The sequence below is a fragment of the Aythya ferina genome (assembly GCF_964211825.1).
Source record: "Aythya ferina genome assembly, chromosome: W".
NCBI lineage: Eukaryota > Metazoa > Chordata > Aves > Anseriformes > Anatidae > Aythya > Aythya ferina.
The window spans coordinates 11,622,785-11,639,896 of NC_140313.1; the positions used below are offsets into that span (position 1 = coordinate 11,622,785).

At 45.6% G+C, this 17,112-nt stretch overlaps 2 protein-coding genes and 1 long non-coding RNA gene across 6 annotated transcripts in view; 1 reads left to right on the forward strand and 2 right to left on the reverse strand.

Moving 5' to 3' along the window:
- LOC311426268 (uncharacterized protein) overlaps window positions 1-12,853 on the reverse strand; it is a 36,532-nt gene extending 23,679 nt beyond the window's left edge. The window contains exon 1 of the mRNA XM_084502509.1: window positions 8,610-12,853. Coding sequence (XP_084358635.1) covers window positions 8,610-11,297 — 2,688 coding nt within the window. The 5' untranslated portion in view covers window positions 11,298-12,853. The remainder of the gene's footprint in view (window positions 1-8,609) is intronic.
- Window positions 1-17,112, reverse strand: part of LOC311426402 — a 579,678-nt gene that overhangs the window by 454,965 nt on the left and 107,601 nt on the right. The window lies entirely within an intron of this gene.
- Window positions 1-17,112, forward strand: part of LOC311426323 (secretory carrier-associated membrane protein 1-like) — a 145,490-nt gene that overhangs the window by 1,745 nt on the left and 126,633 nt on the right. The gene's annotated exons all lie outside the window — the stretch shown is intronic.

Below are 17,112 nucleotides of genomic sequence, written 5' to 3' on the forward strand. Positions count from 1 at the left end.
TAGTCTCAGCGTGGGGCCGGTCAGGGGAATGCAATTGTCAACAGTTCCCTGAGCAGTCCCATTGGCAATCTGAGCTCACTCATAAACTCAGATTGTTTTAAGAGTTAACTGCTTTTCTGTTTCCATGACAACTCTCTCGGACCCATCATGGTCCCTCTGCCCCAAAGTGCTTGCACAGGTGATTTTGAGATCCCAGCCTCCTGTTGAGGCAGAACTATTAACATTCCTATATCCTCTTTCCCTGCTCATTCAACTTCAAACAGCTCTGTTAAATACTACATGCCGCACCTTTAACACATTCAACAACTCTTAACCCTTCCTTTATCTTTCTCCAGCCTGTACTTTTCTCATGCCAACACCAAAGGCTTAGTCAGGGGCCAACTTAATTCCACTCCTTTTCCCTCTAAGATGCTGAAACATCTCAGTATAATACATTTCATCCTATTTTCCTTCTCTCCTCAAAAACAACATTAATTGCAAGATAGTGTTATAGTCGATTGATCCATGAAGTGGCCATTTAGCTTGTATAGTAGCCACCATTGATTGCAATACTTAGTGAAAGTCCTCTTGCTTTCTGTGCCCCCAGTTCTAACAATATCCTTCCAATGTGCTAATATGCACCAAAGGAGGATTTCTTTAAAACGTCTCTGTTTTGGATATTACCCATTTCCTTGATTTCCCATTCCCTTTTATTTGTTTATTTATTACTATTCCTTACTAGTTACTGTCCTTTGTTTCAACTTCCACGAAAACCTTTTTACTGCGGGTTTTTACTATCTTTTCCTAATCTTCTTCCCAAATGTCCCAATTCTCTGGGATTAAACTCCTCTTCCCACATACAAACTTTACTATTTCAAATTATTAATGAGCCCCGTTTCAATCATAAATCCACAGAACTTCAGGAAGACAGCTGAAGCACTCATCCTTTGTCTTCTAGATAAACATTACCACCTTTTCCACAAAATTTACATTTCAACAGGACCGAATTTCAAGCCGAATGCCAATTTTTCTCATGCACTTTGTTAGTAAGCCTATACGAAACAAAGAATCACTCCTGTATATCCGTCAATATGGGGGTTTAAAAAGGTATTGAGGCCTAAATAAATTCCCTCTCCCCCTTCTTACCAAATTCCCAGGGCTCAAGCCCAAACCACTGAAGAAACGACTTTCTCCATTCTACTGCTTTGATAATCAGTCAGCCCCCTCTCCAGTACTTGGGAAACTGACCACACACCACAGCAAATACACCAACACTTCTCAACTGTTAGTTACTTAGATAATGCTCCTGCCTTTTTTCTTGTCACACTCAAAGCATTTAAGAGAAAAAAAAAGGATCACAAGATACACCACCAGGCCCATATATTATGTACCACCAATCAAAACTTGGATAAAACAGCCCTTCTTTTCGGTCTGTCACACACTTCGTTTGTCTCCGCCCACTCCCCTCGTGGAGAATACAGAACCGCGGACTAGAACTCCGCACTCGCTTCGCAGTGACGCTGCGTCTCACTCACACAGCACAATCATGCAATCACACAAAGAGGCCTCTAGCACATCTCATTCATACCACAAGGATATAATTTAGAATGATAACCAACCAAACAAGTATTGTCTCTGACTGTGTTCTTCGTGGAGTGACTTATTCCACTTTGTTTCGAACCCTTACACTTACACAAATACTTTCAACACAAAATACCTGGACGTTTAAGAATAAGACATACAATTTTTAACACTCCAGTTAGTATCCCTCCAGCAGCTGAAAACATACTGTTTGCAGCTTCAGGAGGTCTTTGTCTGCTCCTGTGGTGAGCGGCTGAGAGTGGAGTCCCCTCCGAGCAAAACACTCAGGGTGCACCTAGGGGCGTCCGCTCCGCAGCCGATCCTGCAGCCAAACAGAGTGTCTCCTGCCTGGCTCACCAAAATGACTCACAGAAATATGACTCCACAATCAGTAAGATTGTAAAGTAGGTATGTTTACTTGACGCTGGGTGGCACGGGGTGGGGGGGTAGCCCCACCAATGTCGTGTGCCTAACGTGGCAACTTGCTTTGGTTATAAAAGAGTAAAGAGTTACATATACATGAAGTTTCCCAATACTCTTATACAAATGCATAACCTGTCCCTTTGTGAACAGTCCTCCTTATCTCAGACCCCTTGGTTAAAGTCCGAACCGTGAGGTTGTTTTGATCTGGTTCTTGGGGTCCAAGGGGCTCCTGTTATCTGGAGGTCTAAGCGCAGCACAGGCACAGTACATTGCAAATGTAGCACATATTCATTCTTAATCAATCGCTCTCTAATTTCTAATTCCATGTTTCAGGTGCAGCATACTTGCTCTCTTCCGGATCCACGGGTATTCTACTATTAACAGGAATGTTCAAAGCCTGACAGACCCAGTCCTCTGTGGACCCAAATATCGGCCAAAATACATGGGGTCTTAAGGGTTCTTTTGGTCATTCTATCATACAATACTGGACCATATTTATTTACTCTTTCCTTTTCTGGGGCCTCTATCGCTCCAATTTCTAATCATTATTCCTATTGGACTTTCTGGTAATTTGCTCCCTTTCTTCTGGTCCCTGGTCATCAATTCTGTCTGACCCATATAGGAATTTTAATATGGCAATTCCCACAGCCCTTGGTTACCTTAGTAAGAGTGTCTTGCAGGGGGTTTAGGACCTCTCACCCACCCACGAATCGTATAGGAATTGCTTCGGTCCTTCACCGGCCAAGTCCCTTGCGGGAGATTGGAACCGCGATTAGAAGACCTCCACACTCGCTTTGGAACTGAGTTCCGTCCCAGTCACAGTCTTACACACACAGGCAACCAAATCCCACCCAACCGAATGGTATACGCCTTAAACACTTATGACTCCGTCTTCTTTGTTCGGATCTTCACGCGCAGAATTACGGGCAAAATACAGTGCTGCAGCCGGCAAGGAAGCTCATAAAAAAATCAAAATCTTTGCTTACCTTTATTCAGGTTCAAGATGGCATTAGTCCTGACCTGACTCAAACAGGAGCCACCAAATGGTGGGGTGCCCCTCCTAGATCAAATCAGAATTCAGGAACCAAAGCCCTCCCGGACGAGCCCCCATTTATAATAAATGGCTCAGTCTTCAAAATAGGACTATAATAAAAGTTTACAATTTATTAAAGGAATAGAGGCAGGCAAACAACACTGGGTGCGCCGGGAGTTTCCGCTCCACCAAGACGTACCCCAGTTACATCAAGCAGCCGAGTTTTATGTTCCTAGGTTAATACATATTCATTACTACTTCTAAAAAAAACAGGGTTATTATAATTAGTTTCCGGAATCTAAACCCTCCTACTGGAGCATGCGTATCAGTCTCCAGTGGTACCTCTGGGGGTCTCTCGTGCTGAAGGCTCATAGTCTTCCTCCCTCTTGTCCTTCTCCTTTGTCCAACTTGGCTGTATGTCAGAGACTTGTGCAGCGTCCCCTGCAAGCTTTGTCTTTTAGTCGTTCTTCAGCTCTCCCTGTCTCCTTAATCTCCTGGCCAGATATTAGAAACTTGCATAGTGTCCCATGCAATAGTCATAATAGTTTGCAGTTATTCTGAAACCCCCCAGATATCAGAGACTTCAAGGAAAAGCCTACAAATACATTTCCCTTCAAGCTCTCTATTGACATGAATTGCTAAAACATTCCTTTGCAAGATACAAGAACTATATACATTAACCACTCTGTTTTTCTTAGACTTGTGGTTATACAAGGGTATGTAAGACAGAAGGTCACATTCATCATACCATGTGGCCCTAGCATTGTTCCATACTGACACGAATCAGATGAACATATTTCACACTGGCATGACTAATCACATAGGCTGCCCCAGCTAAAGGCTGCCTTTAGCAGCACTTAAGCGCATGACTTGCCTAAAATTCATGTAGACACAGGTGGAAGTTAACTAGTGAAGACACATGCAGCATTCTCTACTTTCACAAGTGCACGTGTTTGTAGATCTTTCACTTACTTGGCATGCCCTCTCTGTCTGTCCATGTGGTTTCATATTGTTGGCTAATTAAGCTCCACAACACTACTCTTTCACTCCCCATCCTCCTTTGTGGAGGGGGATGGAGGAGAAGAAAAATATGATTTGTGGGAGAGGGTGTGTTTGTTACAGCTTGAGATAAAGATAATTAAAGGGAAAAAACAAAAACAAAAACAAAAAAACAAGCAAAGCCCATGCAGAAGCAAACAGAGAAAACAATTATTGTTTACTTCCTATCAGCAAGTGATGTTTGGCCACATCTTGAGAAGCAGAGCCTTAATATGCTGTGGTGGTTTTACCCTGCTAGGCAACTCAATTCTACCCTAGCCGTTCTCTCACTTCCCCTCCTCAAAGGAAAACCTTATGTTTTCATTTTGATTGATCTGTAATCATCTGTTGATTCACCAGATGGTTGTTATACAGGGAGCAGATGGGCCTGCCTTACTCATCTCCAGTGTCTCTCCTGGTGTGAAAGGTCCTTCTTTTTCAGTCTGCAGAGCTGTGAAGTGGTTTTGAAGCACCTCAGGCTTCAGGGGAAGACTCTTCCTCCTGCTGGTCCTTGCTGTTGCTTCCATTCTTCTGCATTATTGAACTCCCTCCCATCTATATGTGCCAGTGAGGGAGTTCTTGGCTGTGGGTCCACTGCAGACAGTGCTTGGAATCAGCTAACTCCTCAGTCTTCCTGATGTTACACAGCCTTCTCACTGCCTCCTGTAGCTCAGCCACCTGGTGCAAGAGGTCCTCCACCTGTGCACACCTTTTACAGGCAGGTCTGCCGCCTGCCTCCAGAGGAAGATCTAGATGCTTCCTGCAGTCTGAGGTCTGCACTGCAGCCCCTCCCTTCAGCAGCTTTGTTGGTGTGGAGGCATTGGTCATCACTGGGGGAGAGGGTCCAGATCCCTCAGCCTCAACTTGCAGTCTCTGCTCTCAGAAAAGTGCCTGCTATTCTACCTTAAGGGTCAGGTAGGATGAGTGTCTTCAACCTGTGTAGATAGTCACAGAACAGTGCCTGGTTGCTGGGTTGCGTACTTCAAATCTCCCACTCAACCAGTCGAACGGCCCTCCTTGGAAGAGGTGCCTATCCTGCGCACCCTCCCACAAGAACTGGAATACCGCACCCTGTTTACCAATCCTGGTTGCTAGTGCTTGGTAGGGCTGTCTTTTGTATGTGTGTGTAGTAGCTGCCGCTACTCCTGTCCCCGCCTACGCCTCGTCAGCCGCATGGGAGAGCTGCCAGCTCCTGACTGGTCTCTGTGCTACCCTGGGGTTTCCCTGGATCAGGAAACCTTCCTGTATTCCGTGATCCTTTGCCTTTTTGCAGAATGTGCCTGTACCGGAGCTGATCGCAACGGCAAGATAATGAAAGCCTTACTGAGGCTTTTAGTTGAAGGGGTGGATAAGAAAGGGGGCACTATGATTGTGTCTTGCTAACATTTTAACTTCATTTTAATTTGTTTGTTTGCAAATGCTTGGCAGAATCATGGATCGAGCATATATTTTGGATAAAACATATAGGTGAAACTGCATTGCTTTTTAAACATTTCTCAGTTCATTAATAATCAGATGGAATACTTAATCTCATGTTGCACAGATGGAATACTTAATCTCATGTTGCACTTTTCACGTAAATGTTCAAATGAATTATAATACCAAATATGTTATTTCACTGACTGCCTTTTCATAACATTTCTAGTGCTCCAAGAGATGCCTTTTTCGCAAAAATGGGAACAGTAATGTTTAGTTGCCAAATATTTCTCAAATATTAAGTGCATCTCATAGCTATAACCTTGCAGAAAGTATACAGCTTCTTTATTCTGTTACTATAAACACTGAAAATTAAAGAAGATATATTTTACAATGAAATTACACTTTTGAATAGAAATTTTGTATACTTAAAACTTTGCTCTGTGTTCTGTATCACATCTGGGTTCTACATTAGTCAAATTTTCACTGATTGCAGATCTGGATTTTCTTCTGATTTCAACAGCATGAAAACACTAAGCAAATTTCAGTTATAGTGGTAATGTGAATTCAAAATAGAAATGGACTTGATGATCTTTATGGGTCCCTTCCAACTCGGGGTATTCTATGATTCTATGAAATGGTATTTCATGGTCCAGTCTCTTCTGGTTTTGGTGAGGTATGTGCATATGAACATCTTGCTCCTTGTAACTTGCTATTTGTAAGATTTATATTTATGTTTTGGAGGAAAAGGCAGAGGTGCTTAATGCCTTCTTTGCCTCAGTCTTTAGCGGCAAAACCAGTTGTTCTCTGGATATCCAGTACCCTGAGCTGGTGGAAGGGGATGGGGAGCCGAATGTGGCCCTCACTATCCATGAGGAAATGATTGGCGACCTGCTATGGCACTTGGATGTATGCAAGTCGATGGGGCCAGATGGGATCCACCCGAGGATACTGAGAGAAATGGCGGAGGATCTGTCCAAGCCACTTTCCATTATTTATCAACAGTCCTGGCTATCAGGGGAGGTCCCAGTCGACTGGCGGCTAGCAAATGTGACGCCCATCTACAAGAAGGGCCAGTCACTAGTGGCGTCCCCCAGGGCTCAGTACTGGGGCCGGTCCTCTTTAATATTGTTATCGATGATCTGGATGGGGGCATTGAGTGCACCCTCAGTAAGTTTGCAGATGACACCAAGTTAGGTGCATGTGTCGATCTGCTCGAGGGTAGGAAGGCTCTGCAGGAGGATCTGGATAGGCTGGACCGATGGGCTGAGGTCAACTGCATGAAGTTCAACAAGGCCAAGTGCCGGGTCCTGCACCTGGGGCGCAACAACCCCAAGCAGAGCTACAGGCTGGGAGATGAGTGGTTGGAAAGCTGCCAGGCAGAGAAGGACCTGGGAGTGATGGTTGATAGTTGGCTGAATATGAGTCAGCAGTGTGCTCAGGTGGCCAAGAAGGCCAACGGCATCCTGGCTTGCATAAGAAGCAGTGTGGCCAGCTGGTCTAGGGAAGTGATCGTCCCCCTGTACTCGGCTCTGGTGAGGCCGCACCTCGAGTACTGTGTTCAGTTTTGGGCCCCTCGCTACAAGAAGGACATCAAGGTGCTTGAGCGGGTGCAGAGAAGGGTGACGAAGCTGGTGAGGGGCCTGGAGAACAAGTCCTACGAGGAGCGGCTGAGGGAGCTGGGCTTGTTCAGCCTGGAGAAAAGGAGGCTCAGGGGCGACCTTATTGCTCTCTACAGGTACCTTAAAGGAGGTTGTAGCGAGGTGGGGGTTGGTCTGTTCTCCCATGTGCCTGGTGACAGGACGAGGGGGAATGGGCTAAAGTTGCGCCAGGGGAGGTTTAGGTTGGATGTTAGTGTGGTGGTTTTACTCAGGTGGGCAGCCGAGCTCCACCACAACCGCTCTCTCACTCCCCCTCTCCTCAAAGAGGAAGGGGGAGAAAATACAACACAGAGAACTCGAGGGTTGAGATAAGAAAGGTTTAATTAAAGGGAAAGGGAATGGGAGGAAAAAAACAGAGACAAAAGAAGCAATCAGTCCGCGCGGAAGCACAGAGAGAGGAAAAATTATTCTCTACTTCCCATCAGCGAGCGGTGTTCGGCCACGTCCTGGGAAGCAGGGCCCCAAACGTGTAGTGGTTGTTCAGGAGGAACAGCCCCCTCCCCCACGAGAGCCCCCCCTTTTATTGCTGAGTGTGACATCAGGTGTTATGGAATATCCCTTTGGTTTAGGTCAGCTGCCCCAGCAATGTCCCCTCCCCATCACTTGCCCACCCCCAGTCTGCTGGCTCTTGGGGGCTTGGAAGGAGTCCTGATGCTGTGCCAGCACTATGCAGCAATAGACACAACACTGGAGTGATATCAGTGCTGTTCCAGCTACGAGTGCAGAGTACAGCACTGTGTGGGCTGCTGCAGGGAAAAGGTGACTCCAGCTCAGACAGACCCAACACAACTTCCACCCCTTATTCCATAACATTTGTGTCACAATCAGGTACAGTTTAGTATATAGATGTTCTCATCACCATTGTTTTCTGTCCATTGAAGCATTTTTATGTCTGTACTTCTTTTTATTCTATAGGTCTTTTCCCAAAATGCTCATAAAAACTGTTGATGGTTTCGCCTTCATCTGTCAAAGTGGTCACTCAGGGCAGGCAAAGTTGGTTTTCTTGACACCAGCACGAGCTTAGCTCACATCAGTGTTGCACTTGCCCGGTTCCTTGCAAAGTTGACCTGTCATTGGTTCTGCAGTGTCCTCCTACAACACATAACTTGGATGACAGATTAATTTTCTCCCAGTGTTAAATCTCCTTGAGGCACACACTTGATATCCCCATCTTTCTGCATTACCCACCAGGTATACCCTGGTCCTTGGGCAAAGACAATCCCACGAGTGGGTTTGCCTTTTCCCGAGGCAGGGGCAACCCACACCGCCTTCCCCATCCACTTCCCCACACGCACTACAGGGACTTTAGCTTCTCCCACAGTGTGTAGGGGTTTTGTTTCAGCAGGACCAGGACGGCTTTCAGACCCCCTGTTGTTAACTAGCCAAGTGGCCTCTGGTAGATTTATATCCCAATGTTTCCATGTCCCAGCACCCAATGCTTGCAGCATAGTTTTTAACAGTCCATTGTACCTCTCAACCTTCCCAGAGGCTTGTGGGTGATAAGGGATGTGATACACCCATTCAATGCCATGTCTCTTGGCCCAGGAAGTGATCAAATTGTTTCGGAAGTGACTCTCATTGTCGGACTCTATTCTCTCCGGTGTACCATGTCGCCACAGCACTTGCCTTTCCAGGCCCAAGATAGTGTTTCGGGCCGTGGCATGGTTTACAGGGTATGTTTCCAGCCACCCAGTAGTTGCTTCTACCATGGTGAGTATGTACCGTTTGCCTTGGCGGGTTTGTGGAAGTGGTCCGATGTAGTCAATCTGCCAGGCCTCACCATATCGAAATCCAAGCCATCTCCCCCTGTTCCAGGGAGACTTTACCCTCATGGCTCGTTTAATTGCAGCACAGGTCTCACACTGATGGGTAACCTGTGTGATGGCCTCAATGGTCAGGTCCACCCCTCGATCACGAGCCCATCTATATGTGGCGTCCCTCCCCAGATGTCCTGATGTTTCATGAGCCCATCGAGCTACAAACAGTTCACCCTTACGTCCCCAGTCCAGGTCCACCTGAGCTATTTCAATTTTTGAAGCTCGATCTACTTCTTCGTTGTTCTGATGTTCTTCGGTAGCACGATTCTTAGGCATATGGGCATCTACATGACGTACCTTTACAGCCAGGTTTTCTACCCGGGCAGCAATATCTTGCCACAGGGTAGCAGCCCAGATAGGTTTACCTCTGCGCTGCCAGTTGTTCTGTTTCCATTGTCGCAGCCACCCCCACAGAGCATTTGCCACCATCCATGAGTCAGTGTAGAGATACAGTACCGGCCACTTTTCTCTTTCAGCAATTTCTAGGGCCAGTTGTATAGCTTTCACTTCTGCATACTGACTTGACTCACCTTCCCCTTCCATGGCCTCCACAACTTGTCGTGTGGGACTCCACACAGCAGCTTTCCACTTCCGATGGCTCCCTACCACACAGCAGGATCCATCAGTGAACAACACATACTGCTTTCTGTCTTCTGGCAACTCATTGTATGGTGGTGCCTCTTCAGCACGCGTTACTTCTTCTGTCGGTGCTCCGAAATCCCTGCCCTCTGGCCAGTCCATAATCTCTTCCAGGATTCCCGGGCGATTGGGTTTCCCCATTCGAGCCCGCTGTGTAATTAACGCTACCCATTTACTCCACGTAGCATCGGTTGCATGATGTGTAGTGGGGATTTTCTCTTTGAACATCCAATGTAACACAGGTAGCCGTGGGGCCAAGAGAAGTTGTGCTTCTGTACCAACAACTTCTGAAGCTGCTCTAATCCCCTCATATGCTGTTAATATTTCCTTTTCAGTTGGGGTGTAATTGGCTTCTGATCCTCGATAGGCCCGGCTCCAGAACCCCAAAGGTCGGCCTCGAGTTTCTCCTGGGGTCTTCTGCCAGAGGCTCCAGGTGAGCCCATGCTCCCCAGCTGCAGTGTACAGTATGTTTTGCACAGCTGGTCCAGTACGGACAGGCCCAAGGGCTACTGCACGAGCTATTTCTTGTTTGAGTTGTTCAAAGGCCTGTTGTTGCTCGGGGCCCCACTCGAAAGAGTTCCTCTTTCGAGTCACTTGATATAGAGGACTCACAAGCTGACTATAGCCTGGCACATGCATTCTCCAAAATCCCACAAGACCTAGGAAAGCTTGTGTTTCTTTTTTGCTAGTTGGCGGAGACATAACTGTTATTTTGTTGATCACATCCGTCGGAATGTGGCGACGTCCATCCTGCCATTTTACCCCCAAGAACTGGATTTCCTGTGCAGGTCCCTTGACTTTATTCTGTTTAATGGCAAATCCAGCTTTCAGAAGAATTTGAATTATTTTCTTCCCTTTCCCAAAAACTTCTTCTGCTGTGTTACCCCATACGATGATATCATCGATATACTGCAGGTGTTCAGGAGCGTTCCCCTGTTCCAGTGTCGTCTGGATCAGTCCATGGCAGATGGTAGGGCTATGTTTCCACCCCTGGGGCAGTCGATTCCAAGTATACTGAATGCCCCTCCAAGTGAAAGCGAATTGTGGCCTGCATGCTGCTGCTAGAGGGATAGAGAAAAATGCATTAGCGATATCAATTGTAGCATACCACTTGGCTGCCTTTGACTCTAGCTCATACTGGAGTTCTAGCATGTCTGGCACTGCTGCACTTAGTGGTGGTGTGACTTCATTCAGGCCCCGATAGTCCACTGTTAGCCTCCACTCGCCATTGGACTTCCGCACTGGCCATATAGGACTGTTAAAAGGTGAATGAGTCTTGCTGATCACTCCTTGGCTCTCCAGATGGTGAACTAACTCATGGATAGGAATCAGGGAGTCTCGGTTGGTGTGATATTGCCGCCGGTGCACAGTTGTAGTCGCAATTGGCACTTGCTGTTCTTCAATCCTCAGCAATCCTACAGCAGAAGGGTCTTGTGAGAGACCAGGCAGGGTAGACAGCTGCTTAATCTTCTCTGTGCTCAAGGCAGCTATGCCAAAAGCCCACCGGTACCCTTTTGGATCCTTGAAGTACCCTTTCCTGAGGTAGTCTATGCCAAGGATGCACGGAGCCTCTGGGCCAGTCACGATGGGGTGCTTTTGCCACTCATTCCCAGTTAGACTCACTTCAGCTTCCAATATGGTTAGCTCTTGGGATCCCCCCGTCACTCCGGAGATAGAGATGGGTTCTGCCCCTTGGTGGCCTGACGGCATTAGGGTACACTGTGCGCCTGTGTCCACTAAAGCTTTATATTTTTGCGGTTCCGGTGTGCCAGGCCATCGAATCCACACAGTCCAGTAAATCCGGTTGTCCCTCTCCTCTACCTGGCCAGAGGCAGGGCCCCACTAATCCTGGTCGGAGTATCTATCAATTATTTCTTCCAAACGTGAAGCAGAAATCTCTTCATCAGGGTCAGGAGTAATACTATTCCTTCTACTGCCTCTGGGGGACTGTTCAACAGAAACTGGGGCAGCAATCTTCCTAGGGGCCCTCTTTGTTGCTGTTGTATCTTTCCGTAGCTCACGTACCCGAGCAGCTAGGGCCGAGGTTGGTTCACCATCCCACTTCCTCATATCTTCCCCGTGGTCACGTAAATAAAACCACAAGGTACCTCGCGGTGTGCGTCCCGGATTCTCCCTTGTTTGAGCCAGGGACTGCTGGCGCTTGATGGCCGAAAGATTTTTCCGTTTAGGTGAGGACGAAGCTATGTGTTCGTCTAACCGTTGGGACAGTTTCTCCACAGCTGAAATGCAGCCCCGTACTGGGGGAGAGAGATTTTCTTCATATTTATGAAGCTGGTTGGACACGGTATCCACAGTTGGCCCCATCCCCTCGTCCCAACCCATGACTGCCAGTGTGCTGGCATGTGTTGGGGGTGCAGCTCGTACAAACTTCCGCCACATGGACGCTGTGCATTGCACTTCATCGGGGTCTTTAGGTGCCTGGGCGTAGTTTAAATCACTATAAAGCATCTCCAGCACAGCTAATTCCCGCAGCTGCTGGAGGCCCTTATCCATAGTGGTCCATTTGTTTACTTGGTAGACAATATCCTCTTTGTGGGGATACCTTTCTTTCACTGCTGTTAGGATTCGCCTCCAGAGGCTGATGACTTGTGCCTCTCTTCCAATTACTCTATCAATGAGTCTTTCTCTAGAAAGGGATCCCAGCTGCTTGGCTTCGTTGCCTTCTAGCTGTTGGGTATTGGCCCCACTATCCCAGCATCGAAGCAGCCAAGTGAGGATGTGCTCACCTGGATGGCGACTGAAGTCTTTCCGTATTTCTCGCAGCTCACTCAGAGATAGAGACCGAGTAGTTTCTGATTCATCTATGATTTCAGTCTCTTCTTCGCGATGTTGCCGTGATAACGCTGCTTTAGAGCTGCCTGCCTTTTCCTCTTCTCCCTCATCCGTAGGAGGAGCTTCTTCCCTTACTAAACGACCTGATCTCCGTTTCCACTGTTTCGTCTTTACTACAGGGGCGACTGATACCATAGATGGTCGGTCCTCTAGGGTGGTCACAGTGTGTGCTGTCTCATTATCAAATTCAGGAGCCTCCCTATCCCCTTGAGGGTGCTGGGCAATGTTAATTGACATCTGATAGGCATAAGCCAGACCCCAGCAGAGTGCAGCCAGCTGGTGGAGTTCTCTAGTATTGCCAGGGTCAGGGCATACGTCTTTCAAACATTCCACCAGTTTTCTTGGATTTTGTACTTGTTCAGGGGTGAAATTTAGAACCATTGGAGGAGAAAACCGTGATAGGTACCTGCCCAAATCCCCCTACACACCTTGCCACCCACAACTTTGTCTGGGGACAGGTCCTTGAATAATATTCTTAATAAATTGCTTTACTTTGGGGAAGATGACAAACACTAGACCTAGTGATAGGAGGATAATATCTGACCAGGGGTATCCAAGATACTGAAAGGCTGCTGTAATTAGCCCACAGGGAGAAAAGTAGAAGGCACTGTAATTCCTAATATTTTCAATAAGATAATCTCCAGGAGACCAGGAGGATAACAATGCCGGGTTTGAATACCAAACAAAACTGAAGGCCAGTATGTTACAGCACAACATGATAAAAAAACAAGCACAGACTTCAACACTTTCTCCGATCAGATGTAAAGGAAAAAAGAAAACAGAGAGTGGGCTATATACAACATATCCACACAGAAAAGTATTACCAGAAAACCGAGCATTATGACTACCAATATGTTAGTTGTAAATACTTCAATCAATGCTATTGTTATCTCAACCCTCGAGCCCCACGTTGGGCGCCAAAAAGGACTGTGGTGGTTTTACTCAGGTGGGCAGCCGAGCTCCACCACAACCGCTCTCTCACTCCCCCTCTCCTCAAAGAGGAAGGGGGAGAAAATACAACACAGAGAACTCGAGGTTTGAGATAAGAAAGGTTTAATTAAAGGGAAAGGGAATGGGAGGAAAAAAACAGAGACAAAAGAAGCAATCAGTCCGCGCGGAAGCACAGAGAGAGGAAAAATTATTCTCTACTTCCCATCAGCGAGCGGTGTTCAGCCACGTCCTGGGAAGCAGGGCCCCAAACGCGTAGTGGTTGTTCAGGAGGAACAGCCCCCTCCCCCTCTCAGCCCACACAGTTAGGAAGAACTTCTTTACCAAAAGGGTTGTTAGACATTGGAACAGGCTGCCCAGGGAAGTGGTGGAGTCACCATCCCTGGAAGTCTTTAAAAGACGTTTAGATGTAGAGCTTAGGGATATGGTTTAGTGGAGGACTGCTAGCGTTAGGTCAGAGGTTGGACTCGATGATCCTGAGGTCTCTTCCAACCTAGAAATTCTGTGATTCTGTGATTTTTTTTTTTGGTTAACTATATTACCAATTAAAAACCAAGAGATGCTCCTGAACAACTTGAAATTTTTGAGCTAATAATGCAGTTTTACTTCCCTTCTATGAAATGCTTCAGACATCCAGATGTTTTTTCAAAGACACACAAGATATGTAGCTTTTCCACCACTTTTGTGTGTTTATGTTTCCAGTGATTTGGTTCAGTCACTGAGTGAACTAACTTTTGGTAACTCTGTTAACATTTTAAAGATATAATTATAATCACTTTGCTCCACAACAGATTGGGGACCAGGGGCAGAATAAATTGACAGATATTCTTCCACTGTTGTATTTATTTCCAGAAGTTAGATGTAGTAATATACTTGCTTGGCCCCTTTGTTTCACCCTTGCCCTCCTCCCCTTTGCTTCGTCCTTTCCTTCACCCTTTTTGAAATGAATCTGTCTTAAGAAGGAATCAGTACAAAATGGAATTGATGTTGAAATCCTTTCTTCCTTATCTGTAGTGTTTTAAAGAAAAAAAAAAATTGTTTTGAAAGCATGCACTGAGGAACTGTTATTAGAAAACAGAGTAATTACTGCATTTTTATAATAAAATATCCTTCTTTTCTATTTGACTTTAAATCTGAAGAGGTACAAGTTTAACAAACATTTCATTTATGTTTCTTTTTCTTCAGAGGAAGCCTAATTGCTATGCTGAAATCTGATTCTTTAGTTCTGCCAAGATATTTTAAGGATATGTTATGAATGTCAAAGACTAAATTCAAAGGAAAGTTATTTCCTTTGCTCATATGCAGCAGTTCACTTCTCCATCCTGTTTGCCTGTGGGGATGCCTGTGGATTGATCTCTTTGGAAGAGCTGGCCTTCTGTTTATAATCTCAGACTTTCCCGATATTGCCAGCCAGAAACTACTGCCTTCAAAGCGCTACTTCACTGCCAGGACACCATTCAGCACTGCAAAAGCAATACATACGTAATTTTTGCTTTTACTTGAGCAGTGACTGCAGTAGCAGAAGCATGGATCCTTGCCTGGTGACAGCTATATGTGACCTGGTGCATCTGTATCAAGACTGTCTGAGCCTTCTTGTTCATTAATAGTCACATACAGGATGAATAGGTATATGCAGACGGAATTACAGCAGACCAGGTTACTCCAAGCACAGAAATTCTCAATATATTATTGGGATTAGCAACTACTTGCACCTGTGCATGAGAATCAGGAAAGTCAAACTGTGATGGATGCCCTGTAAGCTATTTTATATAAAAACTCACATTTGTTGTTCTGCAAAACTGTGTATAGTTGAATTGAAACAAAGAGAACATAATTCCCCCCACCTTTTGTTTTCAGTCTCTTTTTTCCTTGTCTTATTTGTTCTAGAACAGAGCTCCTGATATTTAAGGACCACAGTTTTTAATCACTCACTCCCTGACCATTGTGAGAAAAATCTCAAATAATTTTCTTCAGACAGGATGTTCTGTGAAGTTATTTTATTCGTGATTGCAATAGCAGGCGTCCTGTCAATTAGGAGTGCATTTTAGTAAACAAATCATAACAGTTTATTCCCTATTACCTGACACCTGATCACCTCCCCTGTTTCCTCATTGGCTGAGTACTACAGGTTCACAAGCTACTTGATGCTCCTCTATACCATATACGTACAACTTTTTCTTTTTTTCAACCCTTTAATTTCTCCTTTCTTATGTTTTGAGAACTTGTGATCTTTGTTTTACTGTTCTCACACTGCTCATCCTGTTTTTCTGAAGCTTCTACCTTGTTTTGGAACAGTGAGGCCTTCTGTCCACTTATCTACTTAGCATTTCTCTTTATTACGACTACACAACTACCTTAGAATACAGAAAATTAGTTCTCTACTGCAAAAGCACAACTTAGTTTCTCACACCATGTATACAGATCACTTCCTGGCTTGTTTTCCAGATCCCAGAATTGCAATTCAATTGCTTTCTAATTTCAATTTAATTGCTTAATAATTGCTCAATGAAGAAAATACAGTGAATGATTAAAAAGCAATGTGAAGCATAAAACAATCAAAATGCAGACAACTATTTATGTTCAACTGTTTACATACGGTTTTAAATTTGAAGGAATGAGAGATGCTGAAAAGGTATTTGGCAGAATCATTTGACTGGAAGGGGTCATAACACAAGTCTTGCTACTGTCTAGACAGTGCTCACTGAAGTCCACCTGTGTACCTCTTCTTGAGGGGTCAGGATATGAGAAGAGTGTGAAGGTATAAGAAAGGCTGTAAAGGTATAAGAAAGAGGCTGCAGAAGCCAGACATCTGCAGTATAATACAGCAAGAGTTAACAGCAGGAAGAAGAGACAAGTGAGGCTGAGGTCTATTCACTTACTGAACAAGCTTTTCAGCTTGCCTTAGCTTCTGCTGCTCCTCCCACTCTTGAGATGGTACAGGAGCATATGCATGCAGCACAGACTGCTAGTGCCAATTGGCTTCACTTCACAGCTTCCTGGAACACTGTTCTATGATTCTATGTCTCCACTCCAAAATAGCATGTGTTAACTTTGCCATATCTTTACTCATGACTGTAGCTTACTATTCATTGCTCCCACACTCTGGCTCCCACAGTTGGTTAGCCGTGCTCTTAAAGGCAGTGTTTGTTGCAGTATGTGACTTCATCAACAGGTGTCACAATTCTTTAGACAAGAGAGGGAAATTGCTAGTGTTCTATCCCCAGCTAGACATAAATACGTCTTCTTCCAGACAGAATAATCCTTCTTCCATGATTGCATCCTGCTGTTTTAACCAGTGCCAATGATTGCTGGGCTCTATAAGTGTGCTCATGCCATATGCTGATCACAGGGCCCATGCTTACCTCTGCTGACTATTGGATGGGAAGCAGACAGACGAGTCTGGGAGAAAAAAGATGACTTCCTAGCAATAACTACGCTGTGCATGTGTGTTTCTAAGATACAGGCATTCCCTGCTGTGGGAGAAGTAAGGGCTCTACTTCATGGACAAGCACCAGCAGTGTCCACAGGGAAAGGAAGAACAGGGGAAGATGTTTTGCTGATGACAACAGGCCTTCTTTGTACAGACCCTGAACAGATGGAGCAGAATGGGACTATGGGGGATTGGAAGAGCAGCAGACACTGATGGCTCCACTGGGGACAACTTTTACTTTTTGTATCTGTTGTGGTTTAACCTGGTAGGCAGCTAAACACCACATGGCTGTTT